This window comes from Danio aesculapii, chromosome 25 (genome assembly GCF_903798145.1).
Source record: "Danio aesculapii chromosome 25, fDanAes4.1, whole genome shotgun sequence".
NCBI lineage: Eukaryota > Metazoa > Chordata > Actinopteri > Cypriniformes > Danionidae > Danio > Danio aesculapii.
In genome coordinates this window covers 21084976-21109250 of record NC_079459.1, presented here as the reverse complement: position 1 = coordinate 21109250, position 24275 = coordinate 21084976, and the positions used below count along the sequence as shown (strand labels likewise).

The window sequence follows — 24275 nt, the reverse complement described above, 5'->3', positions numbered from 1 at the left end:
TTTTCTTGTTGTGCTTGAAGTCAAATTAGCCCTCCTGATTTTTTCCCCCAATTTCTTTTAACAGAAAGAAGATTTTTTTTTAACATGTTTTTGAACATAGAAGTTTTAATAACTTATTTCTAATAACTGGTTTCTTTTGTTTTTGCCATCATTAATAAGGCAAGTTAGCTTTGTTCTGTAGACAATTGAAATAAAATATTACTTAAGAGGGCTAATAATATTGACCTAAAAATGTTTTTAAAAAATGCTTTCATTCTAGCCGAAATAAAACAAATAGGAAATACTGTGAAAGATTTCTTCATGTGGGAGCTAAATCATCATGGGAGCTTCATATAAGCTAAAATTTCAATATGGGTGCTTCTCTAGTTTGATTTATTCCTTTCTTTATGCTTCTTCTTTCTGAGTTTCTTTCTCTTTTGAAGTGTGAAGTCTTGTTAATTATAGGCAGGGAGTATGTGTGGTGTGTCGAGAGCTGCCTCTCTTCTCTCTCTCCGATTAAACCATCACTCTGAGACTCTTTAATCTTCCACAGTCCAAACCATCAGCCTGCTTTTGTTGATGCTAATTCAAAACTCATGTAGAATCTCTCAGATATCCGAGACATTACCATACAAGTAATTATAGCATCTACGTCTGCTTCAGTCAGCTGGTAATGCGCGAGATCAGGGAGTATTTACATGAAAGAAAACCTTTACATGAGGGATATACATGTAAAACACTGATCTGAAAGCACAAAATCAGATGTATACAGACGTGTGCCGAATGTACGAACGAAGTGCTGCTGTTGGGTTAGTGTATCCATGAAGTGCCAGAAGTGGAAAACTACAGATTGCAGTGTAATTGTGGGCAAAGCCAAAAGTGCACACATGACTGTGCTGGAAGTGATTACAGTTGAGTTCATCTCCAAGTCAGGAAAATGATGTTTAAGAGCCCAAGCATTTAGCAGTTTTTTTTTTTTTTTTTTTTGCAGCTTGCACACATTTTATCACTCTCTCTCAGCAGTGCAAGTGTGTGTTTTTGCAACATCAGCATTTAGTTGTGTACACAAAAACTCCAAAGTGTTCGCGAGAGACCCAGTCACAGCTTTAAAGAAACTTACCTGTACCCCAAAGGCCAATTACATTAGATGATGTATTGCTTTTAAATTAAGCTAATTATAACTGTTAGACATACTGAAAAAAGTATAATTTATTTAGTTTTTGCACGTTTTGGTAACTTTAATGTTTGGAAATAAGTCAAATTGCAAAAAAGGATCATTGTTTGTAGTTTTAAACAGTTTTTCTGAGTATAAATGTGTCAATAAGCATTAATTAAACAATGTAAATAATACAATATAGCTGCAAGCAGCAATTATCGGGGCCATGCAGCCCAGCAGCCTCATCATAAGCAAGTTAACAAGCTACAGAGCAACATGAAAATTCTGTAACTTTTTGGCAGCATGGTCTGAGCCAAATTTGGTGAAGATTGTACTAACGGTCTAGGAGGAGTTTAAAAAAAAAGAATGGTTAGAACAAAATCAAAATGGCAGACAGTAAGTTTGGCATATTATGGCATAATTGGTATCTGTGTTGTCAGCATGACTCAAAGAATTGTCATGCAATTTGAGACCATCAAAATAAGCATATGCAGTCAAAAGTTATTACCAAATTTGTAAGTCTCCTTAGTAATGGCTAATGAATGTCTTGACCCATATTTTTATGGTGTGGTCAGTGTGAGGTGACGATGACGGACCTAAAATTTGGTGTCATTATCTTTAATTATCGCAGAGATACAGACTCTGATGTAGTTTGGCATCATGATATCACATTTGTCGGTGCAGTAAATAAAAACAGTTACACCTATCGATACCAATTCCATAACTTTTTGTCAGCATGGTCTGAAGAGTCAAATTTGGTGCAAATCAGTCAAACGATGTAGGAGGAGTTCGAAACAGTAGGTTTTTGACTTAAGGCTGGATGGCGGACAGGAAGTTCAGTTAATTAGGGCATAATTGTACAGATATTCTCAGGACAACCCAAGGACTGTATCAAGACAAGTTTCATAACAATAGGCAAAATTAGTCAAAAGTTATTAGCATTTTTAAATATATTGTTATAACGTTTGGCCAAAAGGTGGCGCTGTGACAACCTTTGCACCTTCAAGGCACAGTCCCGAAGACGCACCAACTTTCATAAGAATTCGCCAATGCACCCGTAAAATCTAGCAATTTTCTACATAATGCAAAATGGCCGACGGCCAAAATGGCTGACCAGGGAAAACCAGACATCATTCGACTCTGCATGCTCCGCCGGATGTAAAGAGACCAATTTTATGAATTTTGGACAAAAGGTTGAGAAGTTCAGAAAAAAAGATTTTTTTTGTATCTCGGGACCACAAGGGGGCAGTGCAGCTCACTTTAGACCATGGTTGTGATGACACACACCAAGTTTGGTGTGAATACATCAATGCGTTATGGAGATAAGTCAATTTTCGCAAGTTCTATGTTAAATTTGTTTGTAAGTTAAATGAAAATGGTTTGACTAATCAACTTGAATTCAATAACTTTTGGTCAGTGTAGTCTGTAGATCATGTGATTTTAATTTTGGGGAAAATCAGACAAACGGCCTAGGACGAGTTTGTTCAAACAGATTTTATGAAAAAATTTTTATGGTGGAAAATGACGTCATAGAGTGTGTTTGAATTGGCTTAAGCAAAAATTGATTGTAGCCTATTCGGTTCAAAAGTTATAACAGTAAACATAAGTGAAACTTTGGACAAGTGGTGGCGCTAGAGAGTTCAAAATTGTGGCGGTTGAATATCAAACTGTCCTTTATCAGTGTGCCAAGAAAATTATATATACTTAAGTTCCACTTGTATTTTTATTTGACCCAAAGTAAATTAAATTTTATAATGACGTTTTAATTATGTTTACAGTTAAAGAAGAAAAATCTGTAAAGTGAAAAGCGCAGGAAAAAACCTAAATATTTTTCCTGCCTTAAATTCCCCCCTACCCCTCCCCCCCCCACGGCATTTTTTTTCCCCCTTCCTTCAGCACAGATTTTTGTCTCTAAGCTAACCGTGTACATCTCACTGTCTGGCAGCTATCCATCCTCACTCACATAGAAACACACACAGCTCATCTTTCCCCCTGTAAATAAGAAGTGCACTTAATTGTATTGAATGTGCTCTTGTAGTGTGCTTCACATCTTAAAAGTATATTTTTAAAACCTGTACTGCAGATATTGTAATATTGAAACACAAGGCCATTTGAAGAGAGTACTCCTTCACGACCATTTCTTAACACATTTAAGTGCATTGTTAAAAGCGCTTTGAAAAGTTAATTTAAATGTTTCTTCTCTACTTCATTTTGCAGTGTCCTGTTGTTAGTGTGAAAAAGGTTTTTAACTGTAAAAATGTCACTGAACTCTCTGTATTATTTTCTGTTGGCTCCTTTGTTGTTCAGATATAAATTACATGAGTTCATTTAACAATATTACATCATGGGAATGTTTAAAAATGAATTTGTCTAATGAAAATGGTTAAATTTAGCAAGACCTCCCACGTAGCCTAAAAAAAGTTTTATTTACAGTCACTGGTGTGTTTTTTCAGGTAATCTGAGCAAACAGTATTTTGCAAAACTGTAATATAAAGTGTGCATGTTTGTGCATATGTCCATGTGTCCGCTTTGTGCATTCATGTGCATGCGTATGTGTGTGTACGTTGTGCGTGTGTTTGTGCGCGTGCGTGTGTGCGTGCGCATCCATGTGCATCCGTTTGCGTGTCTGCATGCACGTCCATGCGTGTGCTGGCGTATACGTGTGTGCGTGTCTGTGCATGTGAGTCCGTGCGTGCGTGTTTGTTTGTGCGTGCATGTTTGTGCACCTGTGTGTGCATTCGTCCACGTGCGTCCGTGCGTGCACGACCATGCATGCGTACGTGTGTGCGCGCGTCCATGCTTGTGCATCCTTGCGTGTGTGTTTTGCATGCATCCATGTGTTTGTGCGTGCGTGTTTTTGTGTGTGCATCCGTGTGTGTTTTTGCACATCTGAGTTGCATTCGTGTGCGTGTGCGTGTTCGCATGCGTGCGCATCCATGTGCATTTGTGCACGTGTGTGTGCATCTGTATGCGTGTGTCTGCATGCCCGTGTCTGTCTGTGTGCATGCGTACACGTGTGTGTTTGTGCCTGTGTGTTTGTTTGTCCATGTGTGTTTGTGTGTGTGTATGTGCATGCACACACATTTGTCACCTACTGTATGTAAAACTCATATGATCATTTGTTTGTTGAAACGGATGCAGAAATGTATTATATTTTTAATTTATTAATATAAAAAAACCTTGTAAACCTACCAACAGTCATCATCGTGATTGCAGAAGGGAATTGCACCTTTTTTCTGATTTAGTTGAAAGCAATAAATGAATAGAAACTTTCATTTAGCTATTGTTTTTAAATCCACATTTAGAAAATAGGGTCAAGGTTTTGTGCAAATCTAATGAAAGCCAGGCTATTTTGAAGTGTAGCCCACACAAATTTGACTGGAAACACATGCTAGCATTTTTAAAGTCGGCAGCGCTGTATTTATTTCACTAGGCTTAATTTCTCTGGCTAGCATAGCTGTTAAGTCAAATGTGACTTCAAAAACACAGCTTTTGTTGTTCGCAATCTCTGTGTGACCATTTAGATGAGATTTGTATTGTTGTAACACTTCATGGTTTCCCTCAAAGCCATACACACACACGTTTGATGTCCTAGCGCTTTTGGCTGTTTATGTGAGCGGTTTATATGCTCTTGGATGCGATTCTTCAGATTTTTCTGCCAGATTGCTGCAGTCTTTGCCTTGATTTGTAGTGTAATGTTTATAATGAGATTGCGATTAGCCACAGAGCTTTTTTTTTCTTTCCTGTGAGAGCTATGTTTCCCTAAAACATACTGTGTGGCGCTAATGCTAAACGTAGCGACTCGTTGCATTTGATTTGGGTTTAATCGCTCTCTTTCTCAAGCTACAGGATCAACATTTGTCATTCAGCAAGTTTCTACCACAAATGTTAAAAAGCTGGCCTGACATCATTGCCAGCTTGTAAGTGTTCCCTTGTAAGACGGCAGCTGTTTTGGTTTAGCCTAAGTGCCACTCCTAAATTAGCGTGGCTTATGCGTTTTCTCATTTCCTTCATGGGCTTTCAATCATGTGTTGATCTTCAGCTTTGGGTTTGATGTATTTTTTATTTTATGGATGATGAGAGCATGTTTTAATTGTATTTAATGTGTGCAGCATTCATTATTATTTTCAATCCCAAACCACAAACAGATTGACTGTGTGAAGTTGTAAACAGGCCATTTTTTTAAAGACACAGTGACACTGGCTGCGTCCAAAATCTATATCTCTTGGGTAGGTTTTTTTTTTTTTGGAAAAGAAATGACTTTATGACTGAAAAGATTCTATTCTGTGTTGTATGAAAATGAGTAGTATTCAGAGGCATAACATTTGCCATGTTGTTACTGTGACATAGCCTAGCAGTGTTCATTAAGCTGCTTCACTGCCATTCATAAATGCTTTTCTGTGGCATCATGGGATATGGAAGTGTCCATCACAAGTACAGAGTCTCGCCAGAAGTAGAATATCACCAACTCTTTTACGAATACTTTGAATTCAGACCTGGTAGGTTTGTCAAATAATGTTTACTGAAATATATAGTATATGAAATTTTACCCTACTGAAAAAAACTGCCTAAACCAGCCTAGGCTGGTTGGCTGGTTTTAGCTGGCCAACCAGGCTGGTTTTAGAGTGGTTTTGGCCACTTGCAGGCTGGTTTCCAGCCTTTTCCAACCTGGTCTTAGCTGGTCAGGCTGGAAGATGACCTGCTAAAACCAACTTGACCAGCCTAGCCAGGCTAAGAACCCAGCCAAAACCAGCTGTCCAGCTTAAACCAGGCTGGTCAAGCAGGTTTTAGCTGGTCTTTTTCCAGCCTGACCAGCTAAGATCAGGCTGGAAATAGCTGGAAACCAGCCTGGAAGTGGCCAAAACCCCTCTAAAATCAGGCTGGTCAACCAGCTAAAACCAGCCAACCAGTTTAGGCTGGTTTAAGCTGGATTTTTCAGTAGGGTATATACTGCAAAAAACGAATCATTGGATTAACTCAATTGTTTTGAGGTAAGTGGTTGCAAACAATTTATATGGGCTGAATTTAACCAAACAAATTACATTTAGTATAATGTTCAACTTAATTTGTTTAAATTCTGCCCATTACAAATTGTTTGGAACCAGTTATCTTGAAAACATTTAGTCAGTCCAATTATTTTGTTTCAGTGTATATGGATATGTGATTTCGGACACCATTTTTTGGATTTATGGTTATTGTTTGCAAGTAAGTTGTAGGTGGTATCTTGAGAGTGTCTGATTGGTTAAATCTGTGTAGTACATGATGAGTCATCAATATGTTTGGTCTTTTTTCCCCCTGTAAATAATAACAGTACATAATATTTTAGTAGGTACTAGTATTCAGCTAATGTTCATTTTAAAGGCTTAACTCGGCTAATTAAGTTAATTAGGCAAGTTATTGGACAACACCTATGTATGTATGGTATGTATGTTTGTTAGATTAATTATTTACTTATTTATTTTAAAGATTATTAATTGATTTACATTTTAGATTATAATTTTTTTTTAGATTATTTATTTTTAGATTTTTTAAGATTATTTTTTAAGAATATTTATTTATTATATTTTTTAGATTATTATTTTTAAGAATATGTATTTATTTATTTATTTATTTATTGTTTAGATTATTTTTTTTAAGATTGTTTATTTTTTTGATTATTTAGTTTAGTTTATTTATTAATTAATTTTTACCATTAGAAATGCCATCATAAATCAGTAATGCAATCATCCTGCTTGAATTTTTTTTGTGTGTGTTATCAGTTTAAGTAAGCTTATTATCAGAAAGTTGAACACTTTCTTTCTTTTTTTTTTTTTTTTGCTTCCCAGGTCAGTGTGCCTTGAGTTCTCCAGGCTCAGGCTCTGAGATCGCAGCCATTGCCATGGATCCCAGCAGCTGGAGCGGCAGTGAAAGTGCCGGGGAGGACATCGAGAGGATGAGTGACTCGGCTGATAAGCCCATGGACAATGACGCGGAGGGCGTGTGGAGCCCTGACATTGAGCAGAGCTTTCAGGAGGCTCTGGCCATCTACCCTCCCTGTGGCCGGCGGAAAATCATCCTGTCTGATGAGGGCAAAATGTATGGTGAGTCGAAAAAGCTGCACTAATTTATTTCGATTGACAGGTCAGAGGTTGAGATTGAATCTGGAGTTCACATGAACCAGACCACCTTTTTAAATATGGATTGGAACCGACAAATTAATCCCAACATGCTGTGTTGAAGAAAGATTGAATCAGTGATTTAACTTCAGAGTGGATTCAATTCATCTTTGTTTCTATAGCGCAATGTAGGTTGTGTCAAAGCAGAAGTTCTAGTAAACTGATACTGTGTCAGTTAAGTTTTCTGAGCTGAAGTGTAATAAAAACGTTACTACTGAAAGTCCAAACACTGAAGAGCAATCCATCGATACGCAGCTCCACAAGTCCCAGCCAATCAAGCCAGTGTTGAGGAACAAACTTCACCAATTGATGAAAGTGAAGGAAAAAACTCGAGATCTACCGTGAGACTTAATCTTTGTCAATTATATTAATACATAAGTGTCAACATCCATCTTCTTGTTGTTTTAAACTAACATTTAAACCAATAAACTGTATAATTTAAGATCATCGTAGCTATGCCTATTCATGTGAAATTTTATATTATACTGTAATGTATTTAGTTTTTTTTATTTCTGTTTTGTTTGTGTCTAATTGTAAAGCTTGAGTTAGAATGTCGTTGTTTTATTTTTTTTCCCTCTAATTTTAAGTTGGAGAATGCAGATTTCATATTGCCCACAAAACCAAAAAATGGACCAAACAAGCCCAACTGAGGTGTAACGTTGAATTAAAATAATTTTTGAATGATCTAGTGCAGAGCAAGTACATTTTCATGCAAACTGCCTCCTTTTATTATCTTAATCCAGCTTAAATTACATATTTATATTTTATTTTATTTGAATCATTATTCAATTTAATAAGTAAAATTTGCAATGGTCCATTAGTTAATGTATTTGTTAACAGTGACTACGATTACATGGACATCAGTAATCGAATTATTTGCCTTAATCGGTCAAACAGCTGTGTATATAGTCTATCCCAGTGTTTCCCAACCCTGTTCCTGAAGGCACACCAACGGTACACATTTTCAACCTCTCCCTAATCAAACACACCTGAATCAACTCATCAGAAGATTAGAAGAGACTCCAAAACCTGAAGTTAATGGGTCAGATAAGGGAGACATTCAAAATATGTACTGTTGGTGTGTCTCCAGGAACAGGATTGGGAAACACTGGTCTATCCTATCACAAAATGCAGCAAAGATTCTACACTATTGTAATGGTTTGATTTAGGTGTGTACATATCTGTACTGCACTGCCACAAAAATTGGCATACTCATCGTCTTCTATTTAGTTCTGAATATGACCTTAATTGCATTAAATTAATCAAAATCGCTGTTTACATGGTAGACTCTTTATTAGAGTATTTCCTTAATCGTATTAAAATCGGAATATTGGTGTTCATGTATCAATCATCTTGTAAAGCATTTATTAATCATAATTCAGCGTTTACTAATGCATTAATAAGATCCAAATGTGTGCTTGGTAACATCATGGTGCATTAACTAAAGTTATTTAACTTAAATAACATTAACTAATGTTAAAAGAGATGAATAAACACCTTAATAAATGTATAATATACTAATCGTTTCTTCATGTCAGTAAATACATTAACTAACATTAAGCAGTAGACCATTATTTTAAAGTGTCACCAAATCTCAAATGTATTCTGAACCATTCAATTGAACAACCACATTTTATGGACGTCACATAATTTAAAATGTGCTAATGTGAAAGAATCTTTAATATGGCACAATTTGTCTTTTTTTTTTTTTTTCCCCTTGGTTTCAGTGTTTTGACTGGCTGTGTAGCGTTATGACTGCTGCTGGGGTTTTGTTTTGACTGCTTGTGATCATGAGTGTTTGTTGAGGTTGGCGGGGAACAAGCTCATCAGAAAGTTCTCAGGGAAGTTGTTAGTTGCTCGTCCTCAGGGTGAGCCGATGAGGTGCGTCGGGCCTCTGAAACTGGAAAATGGGACTCCAGGCGGTGGAGCGGGCAGGCCGTCCTGGGCTCTGTTGTAAAGTCAGCGTGAACCATTAGTTAGGAGCAGATGGTCGTGCGGCTGACACCAGCTGCGCTCCCAATCCCCCCACCTCATTCCCCAAATCTCCCCGCGCCTCCCTCAAACACCCGGCTGGGCTGATGTCATGGAAAGAGGGAATACTGCTTTCCTTTTTCTCTTAGGATATTGAGTATGCACTTGGACTTGCCCACAGTGAGCAAGCTTACATGCACACCAGTACAGATAATTATAGTTTCTAGCCTGCTGAAATAATCAATAATAAGACTTTATTAATGAATCAGTTTATTTGGTGGTGGTGATATCAACATATATATTTTTTTTAGATATAATGTTGGTTGTCATGTTAAAATAAGTGTGAATCGGAAGTTGCTGAGACTTTTATTTCAGTATGTTGTATGGCTGCACAATATATCGTTTCAGCATCGATATCGCAATGTGCACATCAGCAATAGTCACATCGCTGGATCTGCAATGTCAAGTGTGGTTATTGTAGATTAATAGCAAAGTTTAAGTATTGTGGGTTAATATTTTATAGTATTAAGTATTGTGGGTTAATATTAAAGGCATTTCTTTATTTTTTTTCTTTCTGTTAAACATATCAAGTCAGTTTAAAGCATTCAACAAATTCAATTAAATAAAATTTTTTTATTGACGGCTGTCAAGTGTCATTGTACATTTGATTTTTTAAATATTTGTGTCCAACTGTCATTAAGTCTTACCAAACAAATATAAAAAAAATCTCATTTGTATGTTTAGAAATCTAGTTTAAAGTTAAATTTAATAATTTAATCTCATGCACAAACATTCTGAAATAGTGATTTCTTCATAAAAAGAGTAATTCAATCCATGTATATTGCAATGTTAGTTTTTTCCCAATATCGTGCAGCGCTAGTATGTTGATGTACTTCGAACTGAAACAGAATATTGATTAGGGGTGGGGCTTTCTTTTTCTGCATCATTCCCTCTTAGAAAATGAATGGTAAGAAGGGCGTGGTTAAGAATGCTGTGGCTGAACTGTTAAACCAAACTGTTAAATCAAAGATTACCAGAACAAGTGGATTAACTTGCACGGATTAAATGTGGTCAGCTAGCTGCTAGCTGCAACTCTCACATGGTCGCTCACTGAAGCTAAGCAGGGCTGCGCCTGGTCAGTACCTGGATGGAAAACCACATGGGAAAACTAGGTTGCTGCTGGAAGTGGTGTTAGTGAGGCCAGCAGGGGGTGCTCAATCTGAGGTCTGTGTGGGTCCTAATGCCCCAGTATAGTGAAGGGGACTCTACTGCTCAGTGAGAGCCGTCTTTCGGATGAGATGTTAAACCAAGGTCCTGACTCTCTGTGGTCGTTAAAATCCCAGGTGGTGGATGAGGAGACCCCCCCCCCCCATTTTGTAAAGCATTTTGAGTGTCTAGAGAAGCGCTATATAAATGTAAAGAAGTATTATTATTATTATTATTATTATTATTATCGTTCCCCGACAGTAAATAATAACAATATGTGCTATCAAAAAACACAAAGTACATTTTGATTTCACACAGACTTTAAATAAATACTTAAAAACTGAACGACCACTGTATTATCCTATTAATATTTAGCTTTTTGACTGTAGCAGTTCTTCTGCTGCTGCACAAGATTTTTATATGAGGATTTTATATGATTTTTTTACTACATCTGAATTTGTCAGGCTGATCTCACAAGGAAACGTAACTATTTTGTTTTGTCAGTTCAGTCGTATGAAAATATAAGATTTTTAAAAAGGAGGCGTGGCACCCAACCCCGCCCCTAAATCATTGGGAGATATGTAAATCGTACTAAATTGTATGAATGAGATTGTACAAATTCGTACGAAATGACCACTAAATCAAAAAGTTACGAATTGCTGTGAGATTTTGTTGAAGTTTGTAGTATTTTCTTTCTGTCTTTCTGCAAAATGTTTGCTCTAAATCTGCTGTAAGTACACGTTCCTTTCCATATCACACATGCACATATCAATAAACCAATAGAAAGCTAGCTAATGTGTTTACATTCTGTGCAAAATCAGTGTAAGGGGCAGAATCTAGCTCTGACAATCTTATTGTGTTCATGACCTCACAATGATGAAGGAAAAATATATTTATGTTGCCATGACCATGTGCATTTATAAAAACACAACTGAGTTGAGAATGTGCATGTAAATGCAATCCTACTCACTCCACATGGACTTGAGTCTAGTCTTATGTTTTTATTAGAAACAATTCAGAGTTGGAAACCAAACAGTTGTTCAGTGTGGATGTATAATGTGAAAAGGTGGGCATGTTTGTAATCTATAAAAGCACTGCCTTTTCATACTTTTTTTCTTTCCATGGTACGAGAACACTGCACATTTGGGTTTGAATACAACTTGCCGATTCTTGCCTTTTTCCAATTTCCTCTCCTTTTAAAGTGTTTAAATTTATGCAGTTGGCACACACTTTTGTCTAAAAGATATTGCGTTTGATTCAAAGTGCGTTAAGTCATGGATTCCCTGGCTGTTAAATGCAGGACTTTGTGTCGCTAACACCTTTCCTGTGAAATAAATCTTGGTTTAATATGATTATAGCGATCCATTTATCGCAGTAACTACAAATTAAGAACAATATTTTGAAAGCATTTGTTAGCTATTTTTCCAGTAGCTATTTAACTAGTTTCTGTTTTACATATATCTATCTATAATGCCTTGAGATCTGTAATGCAATTAATGTAGGAGAGGTACACAAGCCCAAGTTTATTATTTAATATTTTTTGTGATTTTTTTTTTTTTGTGATTTTTTTTTTTTTTTTTTTTTTTTTTTTTTTTTTAAATTTTTTTTTTACACACATACATATATATATATATATATATATATATATATATATATATATATATATATATATATATATATATATATATATATATATATATATATATATATATATATATATATATATATATATATATATATATATATATGTGTATGTGTGTATATATATATATACACATATATATATATATACACATATATATACATATATATATATACACATATATATATATATATATATATATATATATATATATATATATTTTTTTTTTTTTTTTTTAAGGCTTGGCGTTTATTCCCAATGTTTGTCTAAAATACATCATTACATACTCCCAACACTCAACTACTTTGAACACAGTCAAAACTGTAGATCAAAGTAAATAATATCGTAAATAATGTTCAGCTTCTACCACAGATCAATCATTTGCTTCATAAGACCTCATATCGGCAGGAGCCACGCTTATTATTTTTGTTTTGCTTGTAAAATTATTATTTTTTTACTCTCAAAATGCAGACAGCTATTGACTTTCATTCTAAAAACCTTCTTTAATGTTATACAGAATGAAAAAGTCACCACGTTTTACAAACTTAGGGTGTCTGTGGTCTTAAATGTCTTAAGATTTTAGGTCTTAATTGTTAAATTGATTGCAATATTGTCTTGTAGGTGTAACGGAGGCCAGCTAGCGAAGTGCTATGCAGGTAAACCTCACTCCTCTGACCTCAAAAGAAGCTCTTGCAACAGACACCAGGGCCGTGGTCTTTAGCCTCCTTGTTAGAGCAACCGACTCCCATGCAAACACCCATCCAATCACCAACAATACATCTCCATACATTTTATTTAACAAAACTCCATTTATAACTCTATATTTACCAATATGGTTGAATTATCTTCCTTACAATAAAATTTGTTGAAAAGTTTTATTTATAGACCATATATGGTGGGGACATTGACCTTGGCAGATTGTAGTGCTTACATTTAGTTTATTATAGTTTAAAATAGGTTTATTTATTTATTTTATGTCTTTTAAGAAAATTTCTAGAAAAAGATTTTATGATTTTGCTTGGTTTGACACATTATTTTAAATATTTGTCAAGAAAAAAAGCTAATTACAATTAAAAATGTTTTGATGGGGCAAGTAAAAATCTTTTCTACTGGAACCACTGGGCCATTAGCATAAAAACGATTAGCATTTAGCTCTGTAGAAGTCTGAAATTTAATTTACAATGGTTTAAAAAAAGTCAATGACTTTTTTTTTGACTTGGTGAAACCTGTAGAAACCCTGAAACTTAAAGGGGTAGTCCACTCAAAAATGTAAATTGTCACCATTTACTCACCCTCCACTTGTTTGAGTTTACTGGTTGAGTTGAGTTGTTTGTAAACTGTTTGAGTTTAGTTTTGAAAAATGTGCAACACTATATTTTGGCTATAGTGTCTAATAAAAGCTACCGGTTTCAACATTCTTCGAAATATCTTCATTTTTGGTCAACAGAAAAAGAAAAAAAAAGAGGGCAAATAAACTTTAATTTATGGACAAGCTATTCCTTAAAAGTCATTGAGATCCATATTATATATAGTTTCCTATTATGAATTACAATGGCTACCGGTTTCCAACATTCTTCAAAATATCTTCATTCGTGGTCAACATAAAAAAAGAGCAAGTATACTTTCATTTATGGATAAGCTATTCCTAAAATGCCAATAAGCCATAGAATATGAATTTTCCTACTATGAATAACAATGGCTACCAGTTTCCAACATTCTTCAAAACATCTTCATTTGTGGTCAACAGGAAAAAGAAAAAAAGAGGGCAAATAAACTTTCATTTCTGGATGAGCTATTCCTTAAAAATCATTGAGATCCATAGTATATATAGTTTCCTACTATGAATAACAATGGCTACCGGTTTCCAACATTCTTCGAAATATCTTCATTTGCGGTCAACAGAACAAAAATAGCGCATGAGTAAACGAGTAAACTTTCAGTTAGTAAACAATTCCTTTAAAGCATTTTCCCCTCCCAAAAAACACCTGTTTGTTCCCATGCCACTACAATTTCTTTCCCATCAGGCATGTTCTTTATAAATTGGCATGTGTTCATGTGGGTCAAAGCTGTCACCTCCTACTCCGCTGTCCGTGTGACATTCCTGAGCCTCACGCTTGCCGTCACCTTTGTTATTGCATCGCTCGTAGCAACTGCTTGAGGATTAATTTATCGTAGCACGACCATTACTGATCATGCAGTCTCAAGATCCCGAAGCCCATTGCTGCCGCTCTCCATGCCTGCCAGCGGAGAGTGCTTCATTAGCGGCCGTGCCTATAGCAACCGCCGTGCACTTCAAAACAATATGGAGCTTTTTTTTTTCCTTGTGTCGTGGCTCGGCTTATCTCACTGTTTACCTGAGGGGGCTCTTTAAAGCCTTGCAGACGCATGACAGCTGGAGTCAGGCCAAAGAGTGGGGGCTTATATTTGCACTTGTAAAAACTGCAAGTGAGCTGTCTTGATTATTTTAAAAGTCGCATGAAATTAAAATAAAGGTTTTTTTAGATGTTAATATCAGTATTGTTAGTTTTTAAGACATTTATTAGCTAGTGTGCTCACAAATGGCAACAAAATTCACGTTTGAAAGATATAAAACTGATATAAACATGTAAAGCTTGTAGTTTGTCGTTTCCGTCCAAATGGATCAACGGTTTTATCCACATCACCTCATACTTCAGTTTCTCATCAAATCATAACCAATCAAATGCTCTCTAGTATCTGACATGCCCCGCCCCATTCAAGACGCTTCACATATGCTCTTCATTTAATTCGCTTGAGCTTAACAAGCCTCACTTGCAGAGCAGTGATGACCATCAAAATGGGGAGGAGCTACTCTGTCCCACCCTCTCTTCGTGTTTTTCGACTGAGATTACGTCCAACATCGAATAAAAATGCACATTTCAAAGAACTTCATGGAACATTAAGGAGCAGCAAACCATTTTTATTTTAAAGTGTCCTTGTTACAGTGTAACTATTAATTTAACTGCTGAGTAATATAAATTATTTACATGCACTTCCTATATGGTTAGGCTTGGGTTTAGCATTAGTTGCATGTCATTATGCATAATAATTGTAATTACTGTAGTAAATTATTTACATGCACTTCCTATATGGTTAGGCTTGGGTTTAGCATTAGTTGCATATAATTATGCATAATTAATTGTAATTACTGTAGTAAGTACATGTAACAAGGTGACCTTAAAATAAAGTACTACCCTTTTTTGTTTGATAAGTTTTCTAATATGTTGCATTTAAATATACAGATGAGGCTTTGTTTTATTAAATCATTTGCCAAGATTTTTAATCTCAGCATTTGATAAATCAGGTTAAAAATGTTTTTTTAGTTTGTTTTAATTAATTTTATTGAACTGTTCTAATTTTAATGACGGCTTTTTAATGAAATGAACTCACTCGAGATATTCAACAAAGTGTCATCAGGAAAAATGTGACATTTTAGTGTCACATTTATTAATGTTAAAATAAATATATATATTTGTATTTATACATATATATGTATCTAATTCATGTAATGGTTTAAAAAATAAGCATTTTCAAATAGTACAAACCACGACAAAGACAATCAGACAAAAACAAACCCCAAGTGCTGCCAATTAAATAAAATGTACGTGTCTGTTTACCAAAAAACTTTTTTTTTTATTATGCGAAAAGTGAGACTATACAATCACAGTACATTTATAAAGAAAAAAAAAACAATTAGAAAAAGCAAAACAACAAAAATTACAAAAACAAAAGAAGCCAGTAGTTTGTGTAGGAAGGATTGGTTCCCAAAAGTTTGTGGTTGAGGTTAATTTGAGTTATTTTCTCCAAAGGAAGAGAAAACGACTGAGAAATCCACATTGAAACCGTTGGAATTTGAGTAGTATTTGACCATTTTAGTTATATACATTTTTTAGCCAGATTTGTAAGAGTTGTAAACAGAGGTTGGGGTCTGAGTCAAAAAGCTAAATTTTTTTTTTTATTTAATGTATTTATTAATGAAATGTTTTTGCTGTGAAAATAGCCGTTGTTGCTGACATGTCATTAAATAAAAAACAAATTATGATGATGATTTGCGATTCTCTTCATCACTTTAAAATTCAGGAAATATAAAACAAGAAGAAAATATTTATTTTCAAAAACAGTAATGTTGTGTATAATCAGGCAAATTATGTGTGAACAAATCCATCTGTAAAGACCTTTTGGAATATTGATAAATAAACATAATAAAATATATATATATATATAAAAAAAAATATATATATGTTTATTTATTTTATTTTATTTTTTTTTTTTCTGGCTTAGTCCCTTTGTTCATCAGGCGTCGCCACAGTAGAATGAACCGCCAACTTATCCAGCATATGTTTTACACAACGGATGCACTTCCAGCTGCAACCCATCACTGGGAAACATCCATAGATAACTTTCTGGAGCTCATCTTGGCTGGTTCTGTTGAATTGCTATTGGTCTATGATAATATAATAGGTAGGTGTGGTTCTGAAGCTCCACCCCATTTTGACATGAAAATCCTTTTAGCTATTTTCTTTTTCTGTTCAGTCTGTTGAGGTCAGATGTCCTTGAGTAAAATATTACACTTCAAGAGCTGAGAGAAAGCAGGCTAGGGTTTTTACATGAATTATGGAATTGGGGTAATGGTGGGAAATCTATGTATCAGTTTATTATTAATCCATTAATGACTTTATGCTGGTAAAAGAAAATGGTTTAATGTGTTTACATTACCACACAACATGCCCTTGATGATGAAGGCTCTACTTCCACATAAGAGATCTGTCTATTACACTCACTAGCCAATCAGATGAGACCACTGTGAAATCCGCAATCAATAGCTAATTAATTTCCTTTTAGATCGCGTTTTTTTTGTTGTAATTTTGTATAAATATATTTTTTTATTAAATTATTGTTGTTTTATTTTACGTCACATTCAATTTAATTGGTGCAAATACAGTTCCTTAAGAATTTCATTGTAAATTGTACAAAGTAAATCGTTATTTCCTCTTTTTTTTTTCAAATTAAAGTGAAATTGGCTGTTTGTTGCTCTTTTTCCACCCTCTCGTCTGTAAAATAAGTGTACCCTCTGTGTTGAGCTCTGTTTTTCAAGTGCTTGTTTTAGGCAGGGAAAGCATGCTGTAAGTGGATTTGACAGACTCCTGCTGGGTTCAATGAAAGAAACAAAGATCTAATCTCAGTGCTTTCGCTTTTTAGTGGATGTGCTGTGAAGACTTAACATGATCTCAGCCAATTAATGGTTTTCATGTAATTTATACTGACTTTTTCTTTTTCTTTTCTTTTTTATTTCATTTATTTTTATTTTCTTATTAATTTATTTTATATATTTTTATTAAATTTTTTATTTTTCATTTATTTATTTTTTTTTATTTTATTTTATTTTATTATTTTATTTAATTAAATTGTTTTCATATTAAGTAGCAAGTCTGGACATTATCATTCGTTTATCTTTATGTATTTTAAATTAAAAATATTTCATTTAGCTAATGTTTTCAGTCAGATTTGACAACATTTAACGTTTTCTTGCTTTTCAAATTTGATATTTGTGAATATATGCGAGTGTGCTTTTTTGCCGTATTATAAGCATCCATGCTATTCAGCTGATGCGCTCTGTGACTGTCATTTCAGTAGCATATTTTTGCTTTTCTGTGTTGGTTAAAGTGCAGAATCCCTTTTATTTAATTTAATTTAAGGGACATTTTGTGTGCTGCTCTATTCATGCGAACAGAGCCTGAATCATTCCTAATTTTACCTTGCGGTCTTTCTGCATCTTATAAAAGCAAATTGTGAGTGTAAAATAATGAATAGACTGGTGTGCTCAGTGTGAACATAATGTGTTCTGCTGAGGATTGGAAATACTGTGATTTTAAGCTGGGTCTTTGACAATAGGATGTCAGAGACTGTAGTGCCAGTTTGGGTTTTTTATTTTATTTTATGAACAGCATGGGAAACTATAGTGGTTCTGGGCATTAAAGTCAGTCTGTTCTGGCTAACTAGTGTTTGCTGATGAGTCTCGGCCAGCAGAAGAATCCAATAAACAATACAACCCACCACCGTTTTCTGAAGGTTTTATTTTCCGACATAAAAGGCAAGCAGGGAATATGCACAATAATGTAGGTCAATGAAAAATCTGATGCATTCGATATAAATATTACATTAAAATGCGTATTTGATTATTAAAGTTTAGTTTGATTAAATCATTTATGTATTTATTATATAATAACATATCGTTATTATTTGTATAATATACTATTTTAAAATGTAAAAGGTAAGTGGTCATTTGTATTTATTATGATTAATAAATGAACTAAAGTCATAATTTTTAAGTACTTAATTTTCTTATGATTTGTTCCAATAATGTACAGTTTTATATTTTGTAAATATCTATTTATCTATGTATTATTATTCTTTTTTTTTTCTTTCTGTATTTCCAGCGGGTACTACAACACACTTTAAACCATGTTGGGTCAAAAAAAATAGTTGGAAGCATTATGTAATAGTGTTCGATTTTATCTCTTAGTCACAATCATTTGTAACAAATCTTAGTAATTAATAAATAAATAATTAAGGGGGTCCTTGATTATGATTTCAGATCTTTATGTTTAGTTAGTGTGTAATGTTGCATTTTGAGCACTAAAAATATTTGCAATGTTAAGTTACCCAAAGGCATTTTTATTTACAGAATTGAACTTTTAAGGCCTACACTAAAAGACAATGAGCTTTCCGGGTTTGTGACATCACAGACCTTAATTTACATAATCCACAAATCCACAGCGCTTGCATTGTTTCAGTTTATTTTGAACACACAGAAGTGTTTTGTCGCAATGAGATACAGAACTGCAAAGCTTCTTGTAATACTTTTGCAAACGATTTATGTGTTTAATTTACAAACAAATTAAATTTAGTAATGTTCATTTTAATTTGTTTGTTTAAATTTAACCCAAATAATTTGTTTACAACCACTTAACTTAAATTTGAGTAAATCCATGGAATCATCATTGAATATTTTTTTTATATTCAGAAGATTGTATATTAAACTTTCACACAACCCTCTACTAAAACAAAAGGAAAACGTTAATTGTTTGTTCTGTTTCCATAGTTATTCTATGTAAATGCATTTGAGCGGTATTGACCTTATTCGTCATGTATGAGTGAGCGCAGCCATTGGAATGTTTTTGGCCGGTCTCACTCACTGCCATTGATTTTTAGATGTTAAAAATGGCACGTTATGCTGATTGATGTTGCAAACGTATATATTCCCATTACATTATTTTACTTTTAATGTATGGTCATTAACAGCAAGAACTTTAACCATTTTCTGCTCTTTATTCATTTCTCCCTTAGGCAACTGAATCATAAGTTCTTAAACAATCGTAAAATTGAGTGCTCTTTCACATTGAAGAAAAAGGTCAATACATAAGTAGTTTAGCACCACCTCGCACATGAGCACCATGTTTTTTAAGATGCCACGTTACGTTAAAAGAATTGAAACTTTTACAAGCTTTCAAAGCAGTGGACCAATCAGACTCTGAGGCGGGGGAAGCATCGTAAGCTTTTGTTTACAGTTGCAAGTTGATTTCAGTTCAGTTCGTGTTTATTTCTATAGCGCATTTACAAAGTAGATTGTGTCAAAGTAGCTTAAGATTGAAGTTCTAGTCAAGTGAAACTGTCAGTCCAGTTTTCAGTGTATTGACTTAATTCTTCAATACGTAAGCGCACACGTTTTTGCGATTGTTTTAGTACTTCTGATTCAGTTGCCTATGGGAGAAACGTCTAGGAATAATAAAGAGCAATGTGTATGATTATAGATAAAAAGTAGAATGACGTAATAAGAAATTAGAAGTTTGCAACCTCAAGCAGCACAATACGCCATTTTTAACGTCTAGAAATCAATGGAAGTGAATGAGACTGAAAGAGTCGCGCCAAAAACATTCCAATAGCTGCGTCCGTTCGTACATGACACATAAGGTCAATACAAGTCAATTGCATTGAAGTTTTCAATTACAGTTGGAAATAGAACGCAGAATTAGTGTTTTTTTGTTGTTTTAGTAGGGTTGTGTGAAAGTTTAATATACAGTATCCTAATTCTAAAGTTTTAATTCTCATATATTTCATACTTTGGTATCACAAGAAGCTGTGAAGTTCTGACAAAACGCTTCTGTCTTTGCAAAATAAACTGAAACAAAGCAAGCGCTGTGGATTTGTGGCTTATAAAGTTTTCATTCTCAATATTGCATATATTTCGTATTTTCGTACACTGAAAAAATTTCTTGGATTTACTCAATTTTTATAAAGTTAAGTGGTTGTAAACAATTAATTTGGGTTTAATTTAAACCAACAAATGAAGTTGAGCATTTCTAAATGTAATTAGTCTACATGACCACTGTTTTATTTGACAGCAACATGGCAGAAAGGTAGTGCTCTTTTAAAAGCATTTCTAAGCACTGCGTCTAGCATTTTTACATGTGTTCTGTATGAATGTCACTTCGGTTGTTGCATTACAGTTGGATTTTCTGTCTATCTCCATTGACTGGCTTATCAAAACTCTCTGTATTCATAGTCCTCTAATACACCTAGTCAAATTGAGCATTGTCATGAGACCTATGAGGTTGTTCTTACTGTACTTGCATAGCTGATATGTTTTATAGGTCAGCTCTGAATAGTAAAGCGCTACATCTCCACCTATAGACACGTCTCGAGTCCCACAGAGCCACTTTCCCGCATAAAGAAAGAGAAATACTGTCAGCGCCTTGATGAAAACGCAGGGATTCAGGTGTGAAACAGGTGGCTTTCTGAAAAGAAGAGTCTACAAAATCACACAGGACGTGTCTTTTGTGTTCAGTGCTGTTATTGTGCTCCGATGTGGGGCGTCTTCACTTCTCAAGGTCTAACTATGTATATTTCCGCTTTGGGCTTCTTTTGTGCTGTGCAAAATGGGGCCGAGGAGTAATTTTGCTCGTTTTCTTTCCCAGAGGAAACGAGGGGTGAAAAAAAAAAAGTGGATGTCCTGAAGGCCAGTTTGAGGCACATTAATGTCCTCATTTGGCTTTGATAGGTGTGAGTCAGGAGACGGGTCGCAGCAGGCCTCGTCCTCACACCTCTGAAGCGTTTGAGAAGGAGGACTGATTGAAACAGACACTCATTTTATCTTACAGACAGTGCCCGAGTTGCATAATACATGTTAGTGGTGCTTGGTGGAGGTTAATAAAGCTTTTGTGCCTCATTAAAGTCCCAATTTACTTAAAGTAACACTACTGGAAATAGGGTTATTGTACAGCTCCCCTAGTTAAATAGTTGAGTTTTACCATTTTTAATCCATTCAGATGATCTCTTGGTCTGGCAGAAGCATTTTTAGCTTAGCTTAGCATAACTAATTGATCTGGATTAGACCATTAGCATTTCATTTATTTAATGCTTAACATTTTTTAAAAACATTTTGAACAAATTCACTCAAGCTGAAGTTCATTTGACAGATTTAAAAAATAAGAGCTTTGTCTGGTGAACATCATGGAAATGCAATTGGTTCCTGGTGATGGATTAGGGTGTAGCTCTTAGGCTCCGCCTTCTTGTACATAATTATCTTTCAATTTAATTCAAGCTTACATTTATAGCACTTCACAGTAATTATTGTTCCAAAGTTGCTTTATAAAATGTGCATCAATGTCAGATGTCTGAGTCTAATTGTAAACGCAGAATACTGATTTATATTATAAAATGCTTATAAAAAAATGATGTATATTAATATTAAGTATATTACAATTACGTTTCCTGTGCTTTTTCTTAGCCAAAATGTTGTGATTTATTTTTCAATTTGACTTCGCAAAAAATCCGCTAATGAATAAAATATAGTAATTGTAATCATTTTATTAAATTAAATAAAAATAGTAAAAAAAATATTGTAACATTTCAATCTAAAAATTAATTCACTGCAAAACAAACCTCTCTGAGACGCTGAAAACAGTTCTCATGAGCTCCTGGTGTAAATGATACAATGCTGTGCTTCACTGTAAAACTGTTAGATGATATTTACAGCTATTTACAGGACTGCTAGATCTACTTTGACGGGATATATATTTTATTCTAATTAATCATGCAGCACACAATAGGGACTATTGCTGTAAAATTACAGTATACACAATGATTTAAAAGTACAGTTGAAGTCAAAATTATTAGCTCCCCCCCCCTTAATTATTTCCCAAATGATGTTTAACAGATCAAGGAAATTTTCACAGTATGTCTGATAATGTTTTTTCTTCTGGAGAAAGTCTTATTTGTATTATTTCAGCTAGAATAAAAGCAGTTTAAAATTTTTATGAACCATTTAAAGGTGAAAATGATTAGCCGCTTTAAGCTATATATTTTTTCGATAGTCTACAGAACAAACCATCGTTAAACAATAACTTGCTTAATTACCCTAACCTGCCTAGTTAACCTAATTAACATAGTTAAGCCTTTAAATGTCACTTTAAGCTGTATAGAAGTGTCCTGAAAAATATCTAGTCAAATATTATTTACTGTCATCATGGCAAAGATAAAATAAATCAGTTATTAGAGATGAGTTATTAAAACTATTATGTTTAGAATTGTGTTGAACAAATCTCTCCGTTAAACGGAAATTGGGGAAAAAATATACAGGGGGGCTAATAATCTAATAATAGTTCTGACGTCAACTGTATATTAAAATACCAGTGCTTCTTAAAGTGGTGTAATTGAAACCACACAACTTTTTATAAATGATCAACACATTTAGGAATAATGTGCCTTTAACAGCTTTTCCCTGCAATCTGAAAGTCATTCAGTTATCAGGTTCACAGTGGAAGGGCAAACAAACATCATTTAGCTCTGTTCTCCTACAGTCTGCATACAGTAACGTTATCAAGCCAAACTCAATGAAGGATAGAGAGAGAGAACGAGAACGAGAACGAACTAGGGGTCATTTGGGGCTGTTTGGATTTTCCATGTGTGATTTCCAGCAGACTGGTGTGATGTTTCCAGCCAGCAAAACCATGTTAGGACACAGTCAGACTCTCTCTTTCTCTCTCTCTCTCTCTCTCTCTCTCTCTCTCTCTCTCTCTCTCTCTCTCTCTCTCTCTCTCTCTCTCTCTCTCACTCTCTCACTCACTCACTCACTCACTCACTCACTCACTCACTCACTCACTCACTCACTCACTCACTCACTCACTCACTCACTCACTCACTCACTCACTCACTCACTCACTCACTCACTCACTCACTCACTCACTCACTCACTCACTCACACTCTCTCTCTCTCTCTCTCTCTCTCTCTCTCTCAAACACACACAGGAAACTTGCTTAATTGCTCCCATTAAAGAAAACAGCTCCAAACCAACTCCTTCTAATTTGTGTTTCCAGTTTGGCTTTTCTGTCGTCGGGGGAGTTTTTTCAGAGCTCTTGTTAAGTGCTGGACTCTTGTATATGTTTTCACTTTCACTGTGACTTCAGACTAGCTGAGGCTGTAGCTGCAGTTTCTTTCTATGTGAAATGCATCTACAGTTCATTGCACACAACAATTTTTAGGGGAATAAATTTGGGTGGAGTTCGGTGTTAAAGAGAAAAGTGGCTTTAGGGATGCCATTATTTTTAATTAATTAATTAAATATTACAGCTCAAAATGTTTCTTTTTTTTTGGTTTGCAGAACATTTAACGGGATTAATTATTTATTAAACCTCATACTAAGAAAGTTCACGCTGATTTTATTAATTTTTTTTTGAACTGGTAATAATAACCTTTTCCCTTTTTTACTACTATTATTAATATTATAATCATTATTTAATATTAATTGTAATGAGCCTTTTAGAACCTCAAACAAACAGCTGGTAGGGCTTAGGGCTGTGCGATATAGGAAAAAGAAACCTATCAAGATTTTCTTGAACAATATTGTGATTGAGATTTTATTCACGATTTTGTCAGACAGACTAAATCTGTGTTTACAGTGTGAATCTGAAACATAATTCCAAAGGAAAACGATTAGATCTTTATCCAAGACCTCTAAGACCTCTAAATCTCTAAAACAGACATAAAATGTCTGCACCGTCAAACTTAAGTGAGGCTCAGATGTTCTGCTTGACCAAATATCAAAAGTAGTTGTGTGAGTTCACAGATTCACATGTATAGATCATAGAC

At 34.6% G+C, this 24275-nt stretch overlaps 1 protein-coding gene across 1 annotated transcript in view; it reads left to right on the top strand.

Annotated features, from left to right (window-relative positions):
• The first annotated feature begins 6966 nt into the window (after nt 1-6966).
• tead1a (TEA domain family member 1a) overlaps nt 6967-24275 on the top strand; it is a 54798-nt gene continuing 37489 nt past the window's right edge. Inside the window, exon 1 of the mRNA XM_056451824.1 lies at nt 6967-7215. Within this exon, the coding sequence (XP_056307799.1) occupies nt 7014-7215 (202 nt within the window). The 5' untranslated portion in view covers nt 6967-7013. The remainder of the gene's footprint in view (nt 7216-24275) is intronic.